This window comes from Ptychodera flava, chromosome 21, assembly GCF_041260155.1.
Source record: "Ptychodera flava strain L36383 chromosome 21, AS_Pfla_20210202, whole genome shotgun sequence".
NCBI classification, from domain to species: Eukaryota; Metazoa; Hemichordata; class Enteropneusta; family Ptychoderidae; genus Ptychodera; species Ptychodera flava.
This window is the reverse complement of record NC_091948.1, coordinates 5,441,589-5,459,587: the sequence shown is the minus strand read 5'-3', so window position 1 is coordinate 5,459,587 and position 17,999 is coordinate 5,441,589. Positions and strand designations below refer to the sequence as shown.

The window sequence follows — 17,999 nt, the reverse complement described above, 5'->3', positions numbered from 1 at the left end:
TGGCGCCAAAGGAATGGGCTACCACGGTACACTTAAGGTAACACCGTAACCTCCAACGATCACCAAACGTAATGAAAAGAAATGCGGTATTCTGGCGCTATTGGAACTAGATTACGATTGAACAACATTTGTCGTCTTACTGATGACGTGTAAGTAGCTAAGTACCAACCTACCTACCTACCTACCTGCCTGCCTACCTATCTACCTGCCTGCCTGCCTACCTACCTACCTACCTACAAATTTACATACATACATACACACATACACACATATATACACACATACACATATACATCATACATACATACATACATACATACATACATACATACATACATACATACATACATACATACATACATACATACATACATACATACATACATACATACATACATACATACATACATACATACATACATACATACATACATACATACATACATACATACATACATACATACATACATACATACATACATACATACATACATACATACATACATAACAAAAGAGAGGGCGTGAGCGCGTGAATGATAGAGTGAGTGAGAGATTCAAAACTTTTACGAACAGGAAGGCCAACTACAATATAAGTCAACAAAACATTCACAGCTTTTGGTTTTGCTAAGAGTATGCTACCGATGAACATGAAATATATGAACATGCCCTTGAGAACAGGAAAAGGGCCTTTTGAGGCCTGAAACAAAAATAGTAAGGTGAGTGTCCGTCTAATTTTATACATCCTATGTGATAAAAAAAACTTTGCATTTTGAAAAGGAGATTAAAAGCCAGAAAAATTCTGCAAGTTAAGACAGCAGACAGATTGTGTAGGGTGGTTTATGATGGTTGATATGCAGCCCTTGCGATCTTTCTATACCAGGTAAATAAATAATGGTTAAATCGTCTTCTCAAAATGCTCCTTTGACAGGGATAAGATGAAGAAAAACGTCTTAAAGATGACACCTCGGCGCAATACTCGGATATCTGTAAGGCTATGGCAAACTTCATCGTGCCTTTGTCAAAGGGGACAAAGATTTGAGTTCAGCCATTGACAGGAGTGAGCTTGAAGAAATCTTTAAGAAGGTACTTTACAGGAGTGAAGGGACAATAAGTAACTTTGGAAAATATTTATCTGTAAAACAAGTCATGCTATTATTCCTCTCCTTATAGTGTTGAAATACTCACTCGTACACACAAAGTAACATGCAAAGTTATTGTTGACATATGAATTGTGGTCCGGATCAAAATTTACTTGTAAACAATAACATAAGTATGTATTGACAAGTTGCACGCTAGGCTTTTGGACATGGCTTTAGGAATGATGACAGGAAACTGTTATACAGAATCTGAACAGACACATATCAAAATGTAATCGATCCGTCAACACAAGCTATAGATGTACGACCTTAAGCACTTTTGGCTTTGTTTTGGGGTTTTTATTCTGTTATTTTATAATCAATTTTATAATCGGACATAAATTCAAGAATCATCGCGGTGATAAAGCACGTCGTAGTGTTGTATGGTCACGGTATGGTCGAGGAATCAGATATCGGGTATAGTCTCTGGGGGCGCTGTCGCTTCCGCGGAAACGACAGCGCCACCAGCAGAGAGTCTTGGTCACCGAGACAGATATCGGGTACTGCATCGTATACAGTGGGCCGAGGCGTAGTTGATTAGTGAAAGCATCGAGATCTGGCTTCTATCTCCGTGGTGAAACAAAAGACTCCGAAAAGTTGTCAAAAGTTACCGTTACAGGAGTCCTCAACATTTATTCTTTCAGAGTGACGAACTAACAGAAGAGGATATTGTGACTTTGTTCGGTGAAGACTACACAATAGACAGCGTACTTGATGAACTTGACAAAGACAAAGACGGTGAAGTAAGCTGAAACTTCATTGTTTAGCCCTGTTCTTTCATTAATTTTGTGACTAATATCTTTTTGTACACTGTCAAGAATTTTAAAATAGGAGGCTACAACACCTACCGATATTTGAAATTCTATATTTTCCTTGTTCACCGCATCAATTCCATAGGAGACGATTTTCGATTTTCATAAAATAAACATGAGGTGCTGAAAACTCATTTTTCTCTAGAAATAAGTCTAAAGAAGTGGTAGACGACAGGAGATTTGGAGATGTTGAAATCTACAGCGGGGTGCATCCAAGCCTCATTTCACACATTTTGTCGCCTCAAACTATGAATTAAACCCCTGGAATTACAAATTCCCCGTGATAAGTTAAAATATTTATGTGGCTTTGTTTTTCTAGATCAAAAAGACGAATAGCGCATTTTCAATTAACGCTGTTGATCATCGAGGGTAAGCTTCGACAAAAAAAGACAACACATATATATCACGTGATTGCATTCAAAGTCGGAATTCCAAATAAATATCGATTGCATTTTACCAAGACGAGTAAGGACATTTGTCATCGTAGGTCACACTAAAAGGCGGGAAAGATCCAAAAAATAACGTCCATTCACAAGAGTCAGCCTATTCAGTAGGTACGTGTCCTCTGCTGGTTTTCCCTACTAACGTAAAGTAACTGAAAGTTTTGACATTCTTGCTGTATTCTGGTACCATGTATCAACCCGATTTTCTTGGTTTATTTACAGCATTTCGAAGTATTCAGCACTTGGTCTATCGATCCGGAGTGTCAGTGTGTAGCATGCATTATAATTGTTGACAATCGAATTCAAGGCCGGACCTGAAATCGATCATCAACACTAACACTGCAGGACATACATGCACAGTCACCGTTGACAAGCTGAGTACTGGGTATATAAACTCTCTGTTGGAAGTAGACTTAGAAACTGTGGCTGATAAATGCAACACAACCAGAAAAATGTATCAAAAGCTGCGATTACTATAGGCCTTTAATCGTCGAATGAAACCAAGGGGAAAAGCGGACAAAATACTGGTTTTCCATGAGATTTTCACGCATCATTTTCTGCCATTCTTTTGCCGTTACTTCCTTCACCTTTTAAAGCATTATACTCTATTTCTCCGTTAAGATCAGCATGCTTGAGTTCATGCTATTTGCCCAAACACGCGGCGTCAATTTGTGGAGTGTGTTTTCCGGCTACGGTAGAAACGAAGTAAACAACGCCATGGATTACATCAACGCGTTGCAGTCGATGCTCCTGACCAATATAAGGAGACTCCACTATGACGTAAGCAATGAAAACTATAGACATATTAAAAGGCTTTTAGCTGTAACTTTTAAAGATTTTTTCGCTATTTTTGTTTGTAATATCAACTACAGTTTCTTGGTCTACTACCCAAAGCGTGTTGAGGTACACAGTGTTAAGCTAGTCAACTCAGCCTCTACATGAGTGAACTGCATTGTTGTTGGTCACAAGTGAATTCTGGTCCGGACTAGAATTCAAATGTTAACGATAACAATGCAATTCTGCACGTATGAAGGCTTTACTGACACACTGAATAGAAGTGTTTCAACTTGTAGTAGTAGAACAAGTAGAAAAAAAAACTTGCAATTGATATAGAAAACAAAACAGCGAAAGCAAACATCAAAAGTTGAAACTGCCTGACCTTTAAAAGTTGTCAGTTTTGGGTTTTTTTCGCACAAATACAGTATATCATACCACAGTCTCCTGTTTTCTAAAATTCCGCTCCGCGCCTACGCGCCCCATAGACGTGTGTACATGTGCCTGAGAAGAAGGCATATGTACACATGTCTATGGGGCGCATAGGCGCATAGCGGAATTTTAGAAAACAGGTAACTGTGATCGTATATATCCAAGCAATCGTATGGGTTTCATTACAAATAGCTTGTATTCTGCCTTATCATTACTTATTAACCAGTTTACCTGCACATGAGCGCGCGTACTACCGGTATTTGCACGGCAGAGCAATACCAAAAAACTTATGCCATTTCTTTATGTTAATGAGTATTTACCAATTTTGACCCGGAACTATTTTTGTTTATAAACAAAAACTGTGGTCTGCAAGTTTTCATTCAAATCAGTTCGGAGGCTATTGCAAGGTATAATTTACCGTATCATGAATGGATGACCTAATCTTTTCAGTGTTGATTTCTATCGACTATTTAGAAGGATTTCGAGCTCAAAACGTGAAAAAGTGTTCCGTATTCGAACCTTAACTGATCCTGTTTCCTGATCAATAACTTGCAAAATATACACCTGTGTACCCACATATACATACATATACCTAGTACATACATAGGTCGGTGTAGACTGTCGTTATGCAAACGTGTCCTCTAATAAATCCGGGGTTTAGGGTCAACCATATTTTGATTAAATAAGTTTCGTGCCCTGGACATACTGATGTTATTATTTGCATATGTTTTTGTAACCCTTGACATTCGTTTCCTTGTAGGAAAGTGACACTGATCGAACTATTGCTGTTTATCTCGATTATCATGAGGCAGCGGATTTCTTTATGGAGCCAGCGGATATAAAGTTTGCTGTGTAGGTAAATACGGGACTTTAAAATAGTAAACTTTTGGTTGCCTTCCGGAGAGCACTCCTTTGTTCATTTGTTGTCCTTTTATGTTTAATTCTTTTCTCGGTGACTGTAGAGAAGCGTTAAAATAGACTGTTTGCATTCGAGACTCAAGTTTTGCAAAATTGCTATCGTTTCCATCGATAATATTCCTGATATTCCATCTAGATTTGTGATGTTATACCTTTCATTTTACCAGGAGGGCACCAGAGCAGCCATATCGTACGTCAAGTTTTACATCCAGAAATTCAAGCTCCCTCTGAAGGAAGAAGCCAACTAAACCAATTAATTTCCAATCGCCACCTGAAGTGACCGACCATGACCCTCCAACGTCATCAGTTCTGCTAAAACTTATTCTTGGAAAATATCAGAATTATTGCAATTACAAAACTTAATCGACAGTAGCAAGTTTAACATGGGTGTGATATTGAGATTGTTGATATTTGAGCTGTTCAAGTCAGAGCTGAAGGATTTTAGTAAATACGATATCGTAATTTACATAATTTGATAATTTTGGTGTATGATTAGAAAATAAAAGCGTGCAGAGAGCATAGTCATTTGATTTCTTAACTTAGGTACAGTGGTTGATTGTTCTAACATTAATTAATGCTAATGTATTAAAACCTTCAAACATTTTGTAAATTGAACATGGAAGCAAAAAGTGAAATTCTCTTTACAAAACAATTACGCAATCGACATTTTCCATAACTGTTAGAATATCAACATTGCCAGTCTTGATTTTCATGGTATGCAGTGACGTTATTTCTTAAATCTACAAAACAAATTTATTTAAACGTAAAACTCTGTAAACAGGTTGTTTAACACAATTGCAACCTAGACGGAAATTCGCCAAATGTGGCTTTGTTGTAATTCGTCATTATTCTTCTGGTGCCCACGATAGGAGACCAAGCCATGAAATGTGATATTTTATATATTATTCCCTGAATACATGGGTTTATGTGCCCGAGAGCAGGTGACAATTTGCCCGACGCATGGAGGGCAAATTGACTCCTGCTGCGAGGGCACATAAACCTGTGTATTCAGGCAATAATATTTTTTATTACATGCCTCTTCACAGTTAATGCTATACGACATTTAGTTACATGCGGGGCATTTTTCAAACAAATTTTAAGATCATCGACCAGTATCAAACAGATTTTAACGAAAGTCAAAATAGCAGTGCGCGTATGGATATTTTACATCTAGCGTGAAGGGTCTACTTTGACGTCGAAAACGTCGAAGGGCTTCACTGGACCGGGTAACCATGGAAACTAATCAGTACATCGTTCACTGGCCCGCTAACTTTCCGGATCATGTTCCCATTCAAATCAATGTACTGATTTGCACTCACATCGAGGCATGGAATAAATAGTTTTCCTTGTCACATTCCAGGCGATAGAATAAACATTTTTCAGACCGTAATTTCTGGAAATCTTGTCGAAATTTTAGTCACAAACGCACGTTGACGATAGAATCCTGATGACGTCAACAAGAATAAATCTTCTTCACAACATACAGATTCGAAGTGACTCTGTCTTTACCCATTTTGAAGATTCCGAAACAACATTTGACGATTTGTGTTGCAACAGACTGAAAGAAGAACTAACAGAAGTTCATGAATATTTATATTTGCCGGCTGTCGGTGCGATTAGACGCATCTGTAAATGACATCGATCAAATTTGGAAAGTAACAATCAGTCGGTTTTGGCATCAGCTCTGTCTTTCTCCATTTTACCGATCGCCTTGTCGGATATGACAGTTTACGAACAAGTATACACCATGCTGCAGAACAAAAACAAGACACTGAAGAAGAGGTTCAACGTCTCCAGGGTGACAGCCAACAATTCCCAGAACGGGAAGCATTTACACGTAACTATGAGTTGATGCACAACATTAGAGCAAATACTTTGTACCAAAAGGTTCAACAAATCATCGTTGTTGCAGATTTATGCAAGAAAGAGAACGAAATTAAATCAACCTGCAAAGGTTACAGAGAACCTTCAACAACTCCCTGAATTTTTGACGTTCGTTTTTCATTTATGGCGGACAAAACTCTTACGAAGGCTATTGGACGTAAATTTGTCGATAGACATGTTGAGTTTTGTGGCACCATCTGGCCTGAGCAAGGGATGTGGTTTGTTACGCAAGGCTGCACGAAAGAGAGGAATTATACACCCTTGTGATAGATTCCCATCGATAGCATTCTTACGTAATTTTCACGTTCCACTCCACGCTTGTCTCAGTACAAGTCATTTTGAATCACTTATGGCATCATTAAAATAATTTATCACTACATCACTGAACAGGTCTTTCTTAGCACTGGAATACCAACTCGATGTACCGCTCCGATACATGCAATAAAAACATACCCGAACAGGCTTTGGAGATAACCAACCACCGTTGCCGTGTTTTAATTTTCCAAAATGCCAGATAAATAGTTTTCAGAAAATTTTGTGAAACCAATCATTGGCTACTGAATTGAGCAGAGGATTATTTGTATCATGGTTTTAGGTGTTTTGCTTTTTATTTTGTTTTTCGTTTGTTCCTCTGTTTGTTTTTAGCTCTTGTGAGGGGAGAGGTCGCTAGTTTTTGTGCTTTCAGTGTCATCGTATGCATGTCATTTGTCAAAATAAACAGCGCCTTCACATGCTGTTAATCGGATGCCTGATATGCATATTTCACTAGGTTGCTGTACTGGATGGTTGGGTTTGCAGCTTTTGGATGCGACCGCAAATACGCTCGTTAACATAATGTCTCACGTGGTTATCAGAAATTATGTTCATCCTTCAATTCCAATTAAGGCAGACATCTTCGATTTCCAAGTTTCTTGAATTTTTCATTTATTTTTTTTATTTCTCACCATAACAAGTACAAGTAAATTCTTTCTTGCGTAAATGTTGGCTACTGAGCATGGTGACGTCATGGACAGCAAAGGTAGAAAAATAGGTCAGAATAATATGCCTATTTTTAGTAACGCCATTAGCCTCTTTGTGGTGTACGCTTAAAAAAACGAGCAGCTGACTGGAATAAAAAGTGACAGTTGAAACAACTACGCTTTTTTTCAAAAACTATTGCGAATGGGTGTACATTCGAATATAAAGGTAATTAGGTATTTGCCTTTAAAATCGGGCAAGCAAAACGAAAAGTAACACATTCACCAACAATAAAGTTGTTTCGTCCTAACAGTGATATACACTACATATTTACTGTCAAAATAACTCCTGATATAAAATTCCACGAATTTCAGCGGAAAATTTCTCACAATCTATATTAGTAAGTACTTAAGGGTGCCACCAAGCTTATTTATATTCCTTGATGATCACGGAGAGTTACTTAAATTCTTTTCTATGTATGTAATCATCCTAGACAACTTTTTAGTACATAAATTACAGGTTCTTCAGGTTGATAAACTGGTCTCACAGACCTTCGTAAGCTTAATATTACTTGGCGATTTAGATATGCCCGCGTGTGTGCTATTTTTAGAAGGCTTTTATTTACGTCAAGGGATAATAAACAAATTGAAATTTACTTTATAGAGTTTGATCAGAATATACAAATCATTGAATAATAAATCGTTTACTGAAAAGGAAAACTAGATACCCGTGTTAAGAAATCATGGAGTAAATGTCTGCAAGAAATTGGCCCTTAGAAGGGCATGAAAAAAGTTTCCGAAAGCATTTCAAGTTCCTTCTCCAGACTCTCACTTAGCGCTTTATTATTTATAATCGCATAATTTTTTAAAAGTTTCTAATGTAATGTTATTCGTGCAACATGTAATTGACATCATAATTCTAAAACACTTCGTATCAGTCCAACTATTCGGCCATAACCAGCATTGACATTACATCACTTTCTGAGCTTGTCAGTTTTAAAATGTGAAGTTTCTGATGGTTACATCAAAATTACGTCATAAGCATAATTTTTACATGGACGACTTCAAGTTTTCCTGATCTATGCATAAAATTGCCCTTGGAGATTTGAAAAGATGTCTAAGTCAAACAAAATTTCGTGAAATATAGGCTTAAATCAGTCTCGGACACTTGACAATGATCAAAGGCGCTTTGCGCTACGCAAAACGCATTTATGTTCCCCGTTAGCCTTCATCACTAACAAACAATGGTCTTCTTGAAATGGGAACCAAACCTGGTTGATATTTTAAATTCTCTTTATTATACAAACTGGGCCTAACTTTCAAAACTGTAGTTTGTATACGCTTTCTCGTCTCCATAGATATTCCCATCGCTGTCCGACGGTCCAACGTCTACGGTTTGTGTTTCCGAGGTCTTGCAGGTAACGTCTTCCATCTTCAGCTCGGCGTTGATGTCGCCAACCTTCACTTCCTCCACGTCGTCTTTGACGGTTTCAGCGTCATCGCATCGTCGACAGTGTCCGTATCGACTGAAAGCCCTGTATACGCCGACGATCAGGGACAACTCCGCCGCCATGACGGGACCGTAGAGCGACGAAATGACCTGCATCACCGCTCGCTGGGGAGACGGCGGAAATGACGTGTTGATGACGTTCAGTGCCAGAGCAACGTTCTGGCAACCGGTCTCGATGCCAATGGTGCGGCGGTTGGAGCAAGGCTGGCAGATTATGCTTGAAGCCGCGAAGCCGATCAGACCCCCGATGATTGGGAGACATGATACGAGGACCCAAATTTGCCAGGAGTTGAGAAAGATACCGGGCTGGATGTATGCACGTAATGCAATACCGATTAGTATTAGTGACGTGCCAACAACAGAACACACCTGTAGAAACAAATGAACATCGGTAATATAGAATGCAAAGTAACAGTAAATGCCATAGATAAAAGAGTGATTTGGTCAATCATCGACTACAAACTTCGTCTTATTACTGAAGTTCATAAGACTGGCCGGAAAACTGTAAATGTTAAATGAGGGGACTGTTTTCTATTTTGTTTCCTATTTTTTCATTATCGTTGTTGTTGTTGTTGTTGTTGTTGTTGTTGTTGTTGTTGTTGTTGTTGTTGTAACATCAACTGTTATTGCCCATGAACTGATATTTTTGATCAATCGGGCTAAAATTTTTCTATGATTTCTCAGTTCTTTTTTAGACACTACTGTCCGTCTCAGAACTCGACTCTTCAATTTATTCGGCGCATTTCCAAACTACACATAAGTGAAACCGTAAGAGTCATTCACTTCAGTGGTAATTTATGACTTTGGGGCAAGCAACATCAACGTGTTTGATGCAGAGCCAAAAAGAGATGGCATGGGTCGAAATCCATAAACGGAAACGATGTGTTCCGTCGAGGAATCTGAAAATGAAATATTCTCACCTGTGTGATGCGATCAATGTACTTGGGTAACTTATATTTGAGCAGAAGACCAAATGCTGTGGGAACCAGAGTCAAAATCAGAGATATCACAACGTTCAAGTACGGGATTGCTATCTGAGCTGCGTCGGTCCATTTACGTCCGTACACAAACAAGTTCAGCGGCATTGTACCCACTGCTAGCAAGGTGGAAAAAGTTGTCAGGCAAACACTGAAATAAAAAAAATACCGATAGTGACGGAAATTTCCAAATTTCTGACGTCCTTGTTCTGCAATGCAAACATTCCTGCTTTGTGGTGCTAGCATTTTAGCGTAATGGTGACAACGACTGTGTAATATCATTTGTTGCATGTTGATGCACACGTGATGATGCTGGTGACATTAGCTTGTCGTCATGTTTGTTCGACCAATGGCATACATGGCAAGGTCTTAAGAGAAAACGGATCCTGTACTTTCAATGGGTTTTAATACCCGGATGAACAAAACTGTTTCTTCAACATATCTACAGTGGTGTAAATGAAGACGCCACATATGCAGTGCAAGTCCTCTTTATAGTTTTCAAGAACGAGTGTCTAGGTGTCTCTACCCTAGGAACCCTGGAGAGAATTTTGATTTATTCCTCAAGAGGATGTTTCAACTTATAAAGTTTATCCAATCGAATGTTCCCCTCATACATGTGATACATTCACAGGTACAGAGCCCCATCCATTGAATGGCTGTACGCTTTTGTTTATTTCCTAAGTTAATGACTTTTCTACACCAGGTTTGCAAAATAACTATCAGAAAGTTATCTCACGTTACAAATTATCCTGTTAAATATAGACTACGGATTTATTGCAAATAATGCTTGGTATTACCACGTAGAGAGCGTATCTTTGATCTCATATTACTTCACAAAAATACGATTTGAACAAAAATACGATTTGAACAAAAAAAAACCGATATATTCACTCAATCATCACGGAATAATCGTGTTTTCGTTTATCTCTGACTTTTCTTTCTTAATGTATACTTGCACGATGATGTATATTTTAAAAGGTGAGCATTTGATTCTTATTTCATGAACATGGGAGCTTTAATTATTGTTTAAAAGAAAAAAGCTTTTAACTTTTGGAAACATTTTCAGCATATATTGTCTCTATAAAACAAGTGTATTGCCGCATTCTTCTCCCTACAGAATGTAAAAATACGATTCACTAGCCTTGTAAACACCGTGTGCAGCATGCAATATTACTGTTCACATAGAATACAGCCCTCAACACTGATATTGGACGTTATATGTACATACAAGCTGTATTGACAAGTTGATCTCAAAGTATTCCGACATAATTTTGGAAATTAAAAAAAAAAAAGTTTCTCCTTCACACAGAGTAATAATGCCGCAAAAATGTCAGCTAATTGAGTTTTGATCTTAAATATTTCAATGTTGAGCTTTCCTTCTCCATAGCGAATTTTCATAACGATAAACTTACAGATTTTGCAACTCAGATGTAACATTATATAGTCTATGCTACGCGCAAAACTTAGTAGAGACACTTCATCAGTATCGCTGGAATCTTCTGCCGAAGGATGAACGTAGACGTTCACCAGGAAACGTGCTTTCGAAGTCTCCACATCGTCGGACATTAACAAGAAATTAACTCACCTCAAAGAAATATTTCCCTTGGCGAAATAAGCCAGCATATTGGAGACACTGCCGCCGGGTGCTGTGCACTGCACTATCAGGCCAACGGCGTAGGTAGGTTCCATGTCGAGGGCGATTGCCAGTCCGTAAGCGATGGCCGGCAAGATCACAAACTGGGTAAGACAGCAAACTATTATGCCCCACGGCCGACGTAGGCTCTTCTTGATGCCAGCGATGTCGGTGGCACCTCCCATGCCGATCATGATGATGATAACGGCGGCGTAGTTCAAGTATTGGTCGACATTCATTAGAGTCACGATGTGAGACGGTAATTGTCCGTCGTCGGTAGAGTTGGTGCTGTTTGGAGAGATGCTGAGCAGTTCTTCCGTAATTATCGACATGATTAATTCTCAGCGATCGGCAAATGATATGAGTATATTATTCAGCGGAAAAATTCAACCAAAATCCACAGCTTTAGTGGAACGTTGTGAAATTTTGATTTGGAAAATCTGTATCCGATGACTGCTCAGGGTTTCTGCAGACGGTAAGCACTCAGTATGTATTGTTCCTTTGCGACCCAAAATTAACTACCTAACCCACCAACGTCCGTGCAACTTATATACCGCTCTCGCTGTCGTGATTTCCTGTTGCAAAGATCTATACATTTTCCCTCTTTTAGAGATAGAAAGAATGAGAAGAACAAATAAGTGTCAATGACCTCAATAAGCTTTCTGATTGGAGAATCTAAACTATTGTTTGGTTGATTCACACCAAAGTTACGATGCGTTGGCCTCGCAGTCTATGAGAACATCGTTTGCGATCAAATAAAGTTGTGTAAGCAGTTCCGAGATCGTATTTGACTGTGTCGCCGGCTCACTGCAAATATTTTACATCTACTCATTACATTTATTGGCAAACACCTTACTCAGTTTTCTTTCAAACAGTAAGACTCGTTGGGCACCCGACAACGAATGGCGCGCAGCCGAAGTTGGGGGGGAACCCTTGAACTTCTTCTGTGCAATAAGTGAAGGGTCTAGTTTGTAAGGCTATGTGGTTTGTAATACTAGTTCGTATTCTGAAGACTTCCACGTCTCTCTGAAAGAAAAAAAGGCTTTATCACGGAAAGATTGATAGAGATAACGCATGCGCAGACCCCAGTCACCATCAATTGTGTGTGAGAGAGAGAGAGAGAGAGAGAGAGAGAGAGAGAGAGAGAGAGAGAGAGAGAGAGAGAGAGAGAGAGAGAGAGAGGAGAGAGGAGAGAGAGAGAGAGAGAGAGAGAGAGAGAGAGGATTTGCGACAAGGAGACAAAGACAGATAAAAGGACAACTGGAGACTTTCCTTGGTGACCAGATTCGGTAATGAAGTTTGAAATTTGCCATCAAGCATCTTGCGATCTACTCTAGGATTTCCAATTCTTTTGTGGCGATATATGTCGAATTTCACTGAATTTATAGAATCGGATGAGAGTAGAAAACAATTCCAGAAAGTTAATCCAAATCCCACTGAAATGCGTGATGCAATCCCTTAAAATGTGCCTTCGAGACTTTGGACCACTTAAAAAATGTCATCAACTATAAAGGAATTGGCCCAATTAACGGATTCTTAGAAATCAACGCTATGGTCTATTTCTGAAACTGCAAAAGCATCCCGATTCACTTCAGATCAGTCTAGCGTACATGTCATCGGCCACACTCGTCCAGTGAACCAAAAATGTAATTTGCTTAGTATTTGCTTAAAATTTTAATAGTCTCCTAGGATCCTAGGACACCCAGTCTGAAATTGATGGGATTAGTTGAAACGAAAACAAAACAAAACACTGACCAGATCATACAGTTTTATTTTTGAAATCTTAACTTTCAAAATGTCCCTTCCATGGCCTACTTCCAGTGACATTCAAGATGGCGGCGTTTTCTTTTTAATCTACGTCACTATCAGAAGTGTCTCGTTGACATTTGCCCGCGAAAATGCAATCATCATAATGATCGCTCAGATTTGTAAATAAATGTAATTTTTCGGATAACAGAAATCATCACGTTGGTAACCAAACTGCATGGCACCATTGACGATGACACGTGTTCTGTTCAGTTCGTCTCTGACGCAATTATGACTGAGTGGGGAGATACGATCCTGCCGGTACAAATACGTGAAGAATTCTATGGCGAGAAAATAAACAATTCTCGTTGATAGGAAGATAATCTTGTGTTAAATTTGCATTTTGGTAATACTTTCCTTCCGATTTAAAAACAGCATGAAAAAATCATATATAAAATGAGAATGATCTATTTTGTTATATTTTAAACCTTTTTTCGATCTTGGGTTAATTCATTGGAAAATTATTACATATTATGTTATCATTTATTTATTTAAAGATTAAATAAAATGAGAAAGATTACATTAAAATTGACAATTAGATGAAAAAACATTCTGTCACAAGGTACAACAAACGATCAAGTAAATTTATGGTTCAGTGTAAACTTGCTTGAAAAATAGTCCATGCATGATTAAGCTAAGTAAAACAGTAAAGATGTCGTATGTCTGGCACTGAACACTATCGTCAGAAAATATAAAAGCTTTCGTCATTGTAAAACAAGTAAAGATTCTGCACAGGGCCTAAAAGACTGTGGGAAAGATGGTATCGATGACGGGATAAGCAATCGATTCTTGGCCTGCCTTTGAATGGCTGATATCCTTTGGAGCCAGCCATGATCTGGTTAGTAGGTCGAAACGGGGTTTTTCTATAGGATGAGGGAACAAGTTACAAGAGTAAAAAGTGTATTTAAAAGAAAAGATGAACAGAATAAAGTCTAAATCAATGATTGTTGCTGTGGTGGTCGTCGTGCGAAATCTATTTTCCCGCTCCGACTTCTCCCTCATCTTCCGTCGCCGGGGCAGCGCCGCTTACGACCGTAATTGGAGAGGAGGAGTCACTCGGATAGTCACAACGTAAACAATCAACTGATCAGAACTAGATGTTGAACAGGAGATCGCAAATACCAGCTTCCAGGCGCATTTGTATTTCAGCCAGTATAAAATGTGTATCTTTCCTCCAACAAATCTGTGGCAAATGTGATTTTTTTTAATAAAAAAGGCGTAAGAAAACAGCAAAATGTGGCACTTCCGCGGAAAAGGGTTCAGAAACGAATTAAAGCATTGGTCAGATCACTGTCCCAGTGGGTGGAGGGACGTTGGTCAGATTAATGCATACATATTTCTGTGTCTTTGAAAATCGGATCCAATTAAGTGTCATATAACAAGTCCATGTATTAAATTTAAACTGAACGAAACATCGATGACCTGTTCCATCGTAATGCTGTGCAATTACTTGAGGAACAAATTTGTCTGGCCGTACAATAAATATTATATTCGCACACAGTTTTCGTAAATGTTGGCTCTAGTAAGATTTCTTTTATGTAGAGCTATTAAATATTCTGATGTCAAAACTCAATGCTGAACTGGAAGAGTATATTTTAACTCTTTTCTGAAAACCTTTTTAAATTGTACATTTTAACATTTTAAAACATTTGTACATTTTCGGGCTTTCGACGACCAATGTGAGCCTTAGATTGTGCTGAGATGGACCAATCGCTGTTAAAATTTCGAAGCCAACTCTAATGTGTCATTGTTTAAAACCGATTTCACAGCCAAGGTCATAGATATCATACCACAGTCGCCGGGGTTCTGGCTGTTGACAGATTGACGAAGCCCTTGCCAAGTTTCCTTCTGTGCAACTCACGGGACGCGGCTCTCTCTCTCTCTTTCGTCTCGCCAAATAAAACAAAATGTCGTTCATTGTCGTGAAAAACGGCGGTGTGTACCGACCACGATTCATATCTGACGTCGATCACAAAAATTCTGTAATTTTTGTCCGTATGATCAAGTCATTTTGAAGTCAAGCGGCTCCTTGCCTTTGCTCATATTCACTATTTGAAAGCCGTATCAATATATTTCAACCCATTTCATTCTTATGATTAATATTTTTATTAATTTTATGATAAAATCAATAAAACTGACATTGACAACAAAACTCTTTAAATCATATGGAAAATCAGCTGCAGCGATTGGTTAAAATCACGACAGTTGTCAATGTCCTCGACGGTTAATATTGATACTTTTCATGATTAAAAACCCGACACTTACTCGGATATATATACTTGAAACGGGGAACGTGAGCAAGTCCTCCGGTAGCGATTTGTAATTTATCCAAAAAGCTTAACTACAGTCTGGTAAATGCAAATGTAATGCATTTTTAATTCGCATTTTGTGAAAAACCTGCACAAATAGACTTTTGCGGGTTTATTGATTGTACCCTGGGGAGAGGCCCTGATGGCCAGGTACCTAACGTTTGTTTCATTCGTCTGGGCAAACAGTCCGTGTCTCATAAAATCAGAATTCTAAATGAGTATGAGAGGCCGATTATCGAATTTACATGTATCCGAGACAATGTTATCATTTTCCCTGCCGCGTTTGGCGCGTTTGTTTGTATTTTGAGCCTGGAATCTGGAGTATGCTTGTGTAGTAAGGTCTTTTGCCGAAAGAAAGTTTCTCAAAAGTTTTACCCGCGAAAAGTAAAAATAGAGATGACGTTAATTACGAGTATTGCATACTTTTTAAGTACTTTCTTACAATTAGCGTGAGTATTCTTAATTTTGCTGCGATTGTACACGGTGATTTGGAAAACTTTTAGCCATGAGCAAAGTTCTTGTGAAGTGTTTAAAGATCAGTCGTTTTTCGAGGGAGAAGAATTGTTACAACGGTGAAGCGTCGATTGAGGTCGGTAAACAGCAGTCTATACAGTATCTATACCTTGACAGATTCGGGCCTACTTACACCGTACATTGTCTACAGTTCAACATATACTGCTTATACCATCATAATTACTCTTAACATCTCATAGCAGCCCGTGTTGTATTAAATTCAGTTGGATTTGGTAAGTATATCTATCTTGTCCGAAAATGTCACGTCAAATAGCAAACATAAGATATTCCCTTTTGTTCGGAACCCGAACTAAAATATCAAAAATGATCCGGCGACTTGAGTAGTTGTGTACGTGCATTTGGAAAGAGAACCATTGATTGGTCTCGTTGAGATCAGGTGAAAAAAATTGAGTAGTGTGATAGCATCTGTACATCGATCTCAACATGACACAAAATGAAAGTATGTCTCCAACATAACCCAAAGGTATTTTCTCCCGATCAGTTGCACAAGCTACCAGATCAAGTATATGAGATCAAGTTTCTATAACTTCAAGTTTCAATAATTTGATTTCATTGCTTTCCTTCAGCAATGAAAGGAATGGTTGACAGAAGAGGTTCATAAAACAATTTTGATCGCTTTCTGAACATAGTGGTGCGGCATGGCAAATCCATTGTGCATTTTGTGATAAAAGCACCAAACTTGGCTCAGATGTGTCTTAATATATGTTAAACAAATTCAGATACCGAGCCACTGAAAATCTTTCGAAGCGTTGCCATGGCAGCCATTTTTCAAAATGGCCGCGAGACAAGGTATTTTTCACCTAGTAAACGTCAAGTGTAGAATAATTTTGAATAATTTTGAGTAATTTTGGTTGCATATTTTCAGTTAAAAACTATGGGAAGAGTGATTTGCAACTTTTTCAACTTCTCTTCATTGCCTGACTTGTTAAACGGGTAAATACAGACCAAAAAAAACAATTCTTGTGCATAAACTGCACGGTATTAGATCCTATCAAAGGATGACACTATGTCAGCAGTCAAGAAATATTATTCCGTAGGCTAGAGGGGTCTACATGCACCTCTAGGATAACAAAGCTGTATTTATAGAAGCTTGGGATCCCTAGAATGCGAAATAAAATTTTAACAGAAAAACTAAAGGAATGCAATAACTGTTCCAGTCGTGTTTTGAAGAGTACTGCAAAATAACCATTTTGCGCATACCCACGTGCATGTGCATTTTTCTGGTTGTACTTGTAAGTCATCTGCTAAGCTTTTTTTAATATAACCTGACTTGTTGGGTATCATAGATGGAAATTTATTCCTTTTTAAAATGACATACGTAATATGCATTATCTTCCATAGATACTTTCTTAAATAGGACCAAAACTTACCCGATACCCCAGAGTTTGCAAATGCAAATAATAGCGAATCTCAAATTCTACCAATGTTTTACCCTGGCATAATACAAAAGGCGATGCTTTGTATGATATCTGTTTTATTTGCTACAGGGACATGCATCATGTGAAACTGACTTTTGACATTAAACAAATATTGGGATGCTTAAGCTCTACCGATCATATTTTGAAGGGTACCGCAAAATCACAGTATTGCCAACTCGAATGCGTTTTCGATAAACCTGCCTTCTTTTAAGTCAGCTGGTGAGCTTATTTTTGTATATAACAAGGCATATAGGGTAACATTGGAAATATTTTATTCTTCTTTAAGATGAATTATTGGATTATAGAATATCTTCCATAGTTTTCATAAAATGTGACGAAAACTTACCCCATACCCCAAACTTTATATTGCAAATTACTGTTACTGCTTATCTCAAATTCTACTAATTTGTACCTAGACATATTACAAAGGGCAATGCTTTGTATGAAATCTGTGTAA

At 38.2% G+C, this 17,999-nt stretch overlaps 1 protein-coding gene and 1 long non-coding RNA gene across 2 annotated transcripts; one reads left to right on the top strand and one right to left on the bottom strand.

The window, feature by feature from the left end:
• The first annotated feature begins 3,035 nt into the window (after positions 1–3,035).
• On the top strand, positions 3,036–4,945 carry LOC139121014 (uncharacterized). The gene is made up of 3 exons (XR_011549200.1): positions 3,036–3,171; positions 4,358–4,453; positions 4,683–4,945. It is a non-coding gene; the product is annotated as an uncharacterized lncRNA (long non-coding RNA).
• Positions 4,946–7,331: 2,386 nt separating this feature from the next.
• Positions 7,332–12,067, bottom strand: LOC139120925 (ileal sodium/bile acid cotransporter-like). Its single transcript, XM_070685515.1, has 3 exons — positions 11,428–12,067; positions 9,786–9,993; positions 7,332–9,234 (listed from the first exon to the last, which is right to left on the bottom strand). Exons 1-3 carry the CDS (start codon positions 11,805–11,807, stop codon positions 8,668–8,670), a joined length of 1,155 nt encoding a protein of 384 aa, XP_070541616.1. The 5' UTR covers positions 11,808–12,067; the 3' UTR covers positions 7,332–8,667.
• Between the last annotated feature and the right edge of the window lie 5,932 nt (positions 12,068–17,999).

What these genes read in the sequence shown, in the direction of transcription:
- LOC139120925 (XM_070685515.1), bottom strand. Translation starts at nt 11,807, where the DNA reads ATGTCGATAATTACGGAAGAACTGCTCAGCATCTCTCCAAACAGCACC. An exon ending in AAGGGAAATATTTCTTTGAG is followed by an intron (nt 9,994 to 11,427) that starts GTGAGTTAATTT and finishes TTTTTATTTCAG; the next exon opens with TGTTTGCCTGACAACTTTTT. An exon ending in ACATTGATCGCATCACACAG is followed by an intron (nt 9,235 to 9,785) that starts GTGAGAATATTT and finishes TTGTTTCTACAG; the next exon opens with GTGTGTTCTGTTGTTGGCAC.